Below are 6,107 nucleotides of genomic sequence, written 5' to 3' on the forward strand. Positions count from 1 at the left end.
TTATTATTGTTATCAATATCATTATTGTTATTGTTATTGTTTCTGTTATTGCTCTTATAATATAATATAATATAATATAATATAATATAATATAATATAATATAATAATAATAATAATAATAATAATAATAATAATAATAATAATAACAACAAGTACAACAACAACAATAATAATGATAAAAATAATAATAATGATGAAAAAAAAATGATAATAATGCTATTGATGATAATTATAACACTATAATATCATAATTTTTATCAGACATCAGACACTTGAAAGTTTCCGCTGTTTTGTTTCGTCAGTTGAGGCCTAAAGGCAGATGTTGTGTTCCGGGGGCCGTTCTCACTTTCGTCTTTTTGCTTTTCGCTTTCTCCATTAGAGCTAGATTGGAAGTGCCGAGGAAGATTCTGTTTCTCTCCCCTTGAGCTGTTGCTGCTTCTGTATAGCATGTTTTCAGATTTGTCGTTTCTGTGTAGCATGTTTTCAGATTTGTCGTTTCTGTGTAGCATGTTTTCAGATTTGTCGTTTCTGTGTAGCATGTTTTCAGATTTGTCGTTTCTGTGTAGCATGTTCTCAGATTTGTCGTTTCTGTGTAGCATGTTCTCAGCTTTGTCGTTTCTTGGTGGCATGCTCTCAGATTTGTCGTTTCTGTGTAGCATGTTTTCAGATTTGTCGTTTCTTGGTGGCATGCTCTCAGATTTGTCGTTTCTATGTAGGTTTCTACGTAGCATGTTCTCAGATTTGTCGTTTCTCTGTTGCTCAGATTTGTTGCTTTTATGTAACCTTTTCTCAGATTTGTCGTTTATGTGTGGCATGTCCTCAGATTTGTCGTTTCTTGGCAGCTTGTTCTTAGATTTGTCGTTTCTTGGTGGCATGCTCTCAAATTTGTCGTTTATGTGTAGCAAGTTCTCCGAGTCCAGAGCCTTGTCGATTGACGGGGGTGGGAACATCTCAATGCCGCGCTTATCTCTCGTGAAAGCGACTGTCTCTGGATCTTTTCGGTGAGACGAAAGTGCTCCTGATTCCCCAGAATGTGAATTATTTCTGTGGTCTAGTCTCATTTGTTCTCCATAATGATTTTCTTTTGTTACAGCCGATGTACTGCTGCTCTGTGGCCAGGTAACCAGGGTCTCAGTAGGAGAGTTTTCCTCGGTTCCTATGTGGTTTTCTGATCGTATGGTTGGAATGAGCTGTTTTTCTTCGCCAGCAGGAGGTTTTAAATTTGGCGTTCTAAACTTATGACCTACCGCTTCAGCAGTAGGTTTACTTTCATAAGCTTTTTTCATTTCACGCCCCGCTGACGTGGACAGGAAAGCAGATGGGTTCAATTTATTAAACGTTATTTTGAGTGCGGATTGGGAGTCAACAACCTTGGGTATGTATAAGTGATTAGCTCGTAGTTTTCCTGGTTTCATCTTGAGGCCGTTTGAATCAGTTCCACTTTTCACCAGCAGCGAGGAGTGAGCCGACTTGTCGTCAACCTTTCGTTTATTGAGGTTACCCTCTGTGTTACCCTCTCTGTCACCCTTTGCGTCACCTTTTGCGTCACCCCTCGTGCTACCATCTGTGTTACCCTCTCTGTCACCTTCTCTGACACTCACTGTACCACCCTCTGTGTCACTCACTGTATCACCCTCTGTGTCACTCACTGTATCACCCTCTCTGTCACCCACTGTGTCACTCACTGTATAACCTTCTCTATCACCTACTCTGTCACCCTTTGCGTCACCTCTCGTGTTACCCTCTCTCTTACCCACTGTGTCACCCCTCGTGTCACCCTCTCTATCACCCTCTCTGTTACCCTCTGCGTCACCCTCTCTATCACCCTCTCTGTTACCCTCTCTATCACTCTCTGCGTCAGCCCTCGTGTCACCCTCTCTATCACCTACTGTGTTATCCTTTACGTCACCCCTCGTGTCACACTCTCTGTCACCCTCTCTGTTACCCACTGCGTCACCCCTCGTGTTACCCTCTGAGGAACGTCCACCAGTAGCCCCTGATAAACTTCCGGGTGCGTAATCAGAAGAACCATATTTGTCTTTGACAACTGGGGAGTTGGAAAGGGCAAGACTTGGTGGGAGAGGCGAGAGAGGGGGGAGAGATGGGAGGGGTGGGCGAGCCGGGAGAGATGACGTCTGTTTGGCTCGGAGAGGAGAGCTATTTTTGTTCTCCTGTAATTTCTTAGTGCTGTCTACGTGCAAACGTTGTAGAACAGACTCCATCCCACTCACAGACGGTTCAGAAGACTCTTTGATATCGCTCTGCTGTTCCAATTTTCCGGTTTGTTTTGAGGTATTCGACGCACTAGTAGGATGTTTGGGTGGGATGTACGCTTTACGTATGTCCAGACGTAAGGAAGGGACTTTGAGGAAGTCCCCGTACGCTTTGGCGGAAGGATTCGCGTGTAGCTGTGTGGGTAGTTCATACGTCCCTTCCCGGCGCCCACTCTTTGATCGGATCCGACCGCCGTTTTGCGAAACGTCTAATCCATCTAGGCCGCTGGTGAGATCCTGGCGCTGTGATTTCCCCGTCAGCGTAGAATGTACCTGGGCACCAGTCTCCTCAGTTTTTGACTGGCCAATCGTTTTGTTGTTGTCAACATGTCTGGTTCGACTGGAATCGTTTGTTTTGGGTTTTCCACCGTTATCTCTGTCTTCTCGCAATTTCTGTCTAGCCCTGGAAATGCTTTCAGTTGGAGACACGTCGCGTTCAGTTTCATCGTCAGCTTTGCTATCAGTTGACTCGTGTGTCGTTTGGGAGGGTTGTCCACTTTTGCTGTTAGCTGTCGTGGACTGTTCTACGTTAGTGTTGCTGTTCGCTGTTGTTGATGGTTCTACATTTGTGGTGCTGTTGGCTGATGTGGGTTGTTCTCGTTCTATATGTGTGTTACTGTTGGCTATCTTGGGCGTCTCTACGTGTGTGTTACTGTTGGCTATCTTGGACGGTTCTACGTGTGTGTTACTGTTGGCTATCTTGGACGTGTCTACGTGTGTATCCTCCACCTCTCTACTGTCAGCCGGACTAGCTCTCGATGACGACGATGACTGGCTACTCGACCCAAGGTCCGGCGACAGTTTTCTGGACGTCTTGTGCGCGTCTCTTCGCTTGACCAGCCTGGGCGATAAGTTGACCGGGGAACTATGTCGCTCCATGGCCAGCTCAGCCGACAGGTCAGCGAACCTCCCGCTGAAGAGAGCGTTGTAACGGTCGTTGATGATCTTGTTCAGGGAGTCGTTGTCGATCTCTCGACCAACGTCCCTGGCCGTCAGAAGATAGTCGTAAAACTCCGAGGACCACGACCTCGACAAATGTCTGTCCAGAGTTCCAGACAGCAGCCTGTTGTCGTCACGAGAGTGGCCGATCGTACCCCCCGACGTTGACCTTGACATCAGCTGTTTGCCTCTCATCACCGGACTCCCGAAAGGACTCCTCTCGGCCCTCATGGCGGGCGCGCTGCTGCGGCGGGTCTTCTCGGGTTTGAACCTCACTGGATCCGCCTCGATCAGAAATGGGTTGTTTGCTCTGGCCACTCGCCTCAGTCGTGGGGAGGGAGACTGGGACGATAACGCCGACACTGTGTCGGATCTGTCGTCAATTTCCTCACTGTCCTCCTCCTCCTCCTCTTCTTCTTCTGCAGGTAAAACTATTCTTGGAATCGTGGGTGTTCGGGATATCGAAGGATGATGATCAGCACCATAAGGCGTGTTGTTGTTGTTGTTTTTGTTGTTATTGTTGCTGATGCTAGTGGGTGTGGACGTCTTGCTTTCTGGAAGAGCGATGTTTGTCGTCGCAGCTTGCCTCATGTCTTCACGAACCGATCCAAGCGTCTTTGTTGCCCTTAATGCGCTTTCATCCTGGTGAAGCTCTTGTTCAGGATCTGAAGAATCTGCGGCTTGCCTTAGAGAGCGCTCTAAGCGATGCGCCGTTCCCTGTGGTAGATTCAGAACATGATCTCTCGGCTCGTAGGACAACGACCTCGTCAAATACTTGCCTAGGGAGGCCACGAGCAGCCTGTGGTAGTCCCGATCGTGTCCAATAACATCACCTCCTGACGTGGACCTGTCAAACGGCGGTTTCCCAAGTCTCGGACTCCCCAGAGGGCTTCTCTCGTCCCTCATGGCCGGCGCACTGCGACGTCGTGTTTTCTCAGCTGTGAACCTCGCCGGCTCGGCCTCTATCAGGAATGGGTTGTTGGCCCTCGCCACTCGCACCAGCCTCGGGGAAGGAGATGGGGACGACACAGCGGAAATGTCGCCAAAGCTCAGGAATGTGTCGTTGCCGTCTGTTGTACTGTGAGGAAGCACGATGTTGGGGATTGATTGTGGCGTTCTGTGCCTCGAGTTGTGGACGTGGAAGTTGCTCTCAGCTGCGGGATTCAGATTGAAATATGGCCTCCGCATCTCTTGACCGGGAGAGTTTTCAGTGCTGCGAGGTTTTTGCCGACTGGAGTGAGTATTACGTACTGGCGTGTCTCTTTCTCTGCGCCTGTCTTCTCTTGGAGAGTTTTCACTGCTATACTCACGGGCTCGTACGCTGCTGCTATTCGTGCCTATTTCTCTCTGTGCTAAGTTCATAGCCTTCTGTGCTGAGTCATGATTTAATAATGGCTGCCCCTGAGTCATGTGATCCTCGCTCCTTTGTCGTTCTGTCTGTGTTCTAGGTTCTGGGTTCTCTAATATGTTCCTACTTGATTTAGCCACTAGGGGAAACATATAGCTCGGCGTTTGGTTAGTGTTGCCTTTATTGCTGAGAGATTTGTTGTTGGACAAAGATCTTCTGTCTCCCTTCGGAGTGACCGCTGCAACATCGTGTTGGTCAGTATTCCCACTCAGCGAGTTTGGCTGTTTTGCGTATTTCGACAAGCCTTTGTCTTGTGGTTTACTAGTGTTGTTCTCAGCGACACCATCACCCTTCCTTTGAGGCACGTTTGCTGTTTTAGCGAGTTCTTTCGAGCCACTTCCCACCGGTAATTTCAACATTTGCTGGTCAGAGGTAGAAGTTTCATTGCGTGGAGCTCTGTTTACGGGCTGTGACGATGATAACAACAACTGCACCAAATTTGAGCTTTCGTCGACTTGACTCGTCTTGACAGAGTTGTCCATATACCTCACACTCGGCTCAACATCCGAACATTGAATCATTGATCTCACCTGGGCCGCGTCTACATGGGGTGGGAGCGAGTTCTTGTCGCAGAGAATGATCACTATGGGACTCCCATCTTTGGCGTTATTGCTGCTAACGTCATCCAGCGCTGCTTCAACCCGGGCAGACGAACGCCGCTCTAGCTCTGCTATGGTTGCGTAAGCATTTGCAGACGTCGATTCGTGCAGCTCGCTAGAACATCGTGAGGCTGGATCTGCTTCGATCTGTCTATCTACTGGCACACGCTTCTCATGCAGATCGAGACCTCCTGGTGTGGAGTACGATCGATGGTACTGATGCGACCTGTAAGGACCGCCATTACCTACCAGCACAGAAAGGTTAGCACGTTCAAACGCTCCACTATTGGGTGATGTTCTGTCAAAACGGCCAACTTCTGACTCTACCCGATGACTATGAGAATGATAATGAGGATGAGGAGGAGGAGGATGGTGCAGATCCTGATTCACAGACGTAAACGTGGTCTCCGACTCCTGAGCCCGTGTGTCGTCCTCCAATGAAGACAGCCCCATCTTCGTGCTGTGGTACGCCGACCTCCCTTTATTCCCATCTCGCTGCTGCTGCTGGTACCTCCTGACCCCGGCGTGCTCGGTGCGTTGATGCCTCCAGTCCGTCGTCTCTCTCTCCTGGGCGCACCTCGCGGATGTCGCTGTGTCCTGGTAGGGGACACCCAGGAAGTCTGACAGCGCCTCGGGCTTCCAGGCAGCGCGGTGAGCTCTGGGGCCCGGCTCCCCGTGTCTGTGGGTGTGAGTGTGAGCTGGTTTACTGTGTGTGTCCTCCTGGATGTTTCTCTCTCCGCAACCCGCCGACCTGTGGAACGGGAGCAAAGTTTGGACGTTTATGTTCGTGCTTATTGTCGCATGTGGTTTAATTTAAGGTTTATAATTAGGATGACAATGATGATCGTCATATAATAATAACAATACAATAATAATAATAATAATAA

At 48.7% G+C, this 6,107-nt stretch overlaps 1 protein-coding gene across 1 annotated transcript in view; it reads right to left on the reverse strand.

The window, feature by feature from the left end:
- Positions 1-258: 258 nt before the first annotated feature.
- Positions 259-6,107, reverse strand: part of LOC118479184 (microtubule-associated protein futsch-like) — a 9,556-nt gene continuing 3,707 nt past the window's right edge. The window contains exon 2 of the mRNA XM_035973851.1: positions 259-5,971. Within this exon, the coding sequence (XP_035829744.1) occupies positions 259-5,971 (5,713 nt within the window). The remainder of the gene's footprint in view (positions 5,972-6,107) is intronic.

Source organism: Aplysia californica, unplaced genomic scaffold, assembly GCF_000002075.1.
Source record: "Aplysia californica isolate F4 #8 unplaced genomic scaffold, AplCal3.0 scaffold00034, whole genome shotgun sequence".
NCBI lineage: Eukaryota > Metazoa > Mollusca > Gastropoda > Aplysiida > Aplysiidae > Aplysia > Aplysia californica.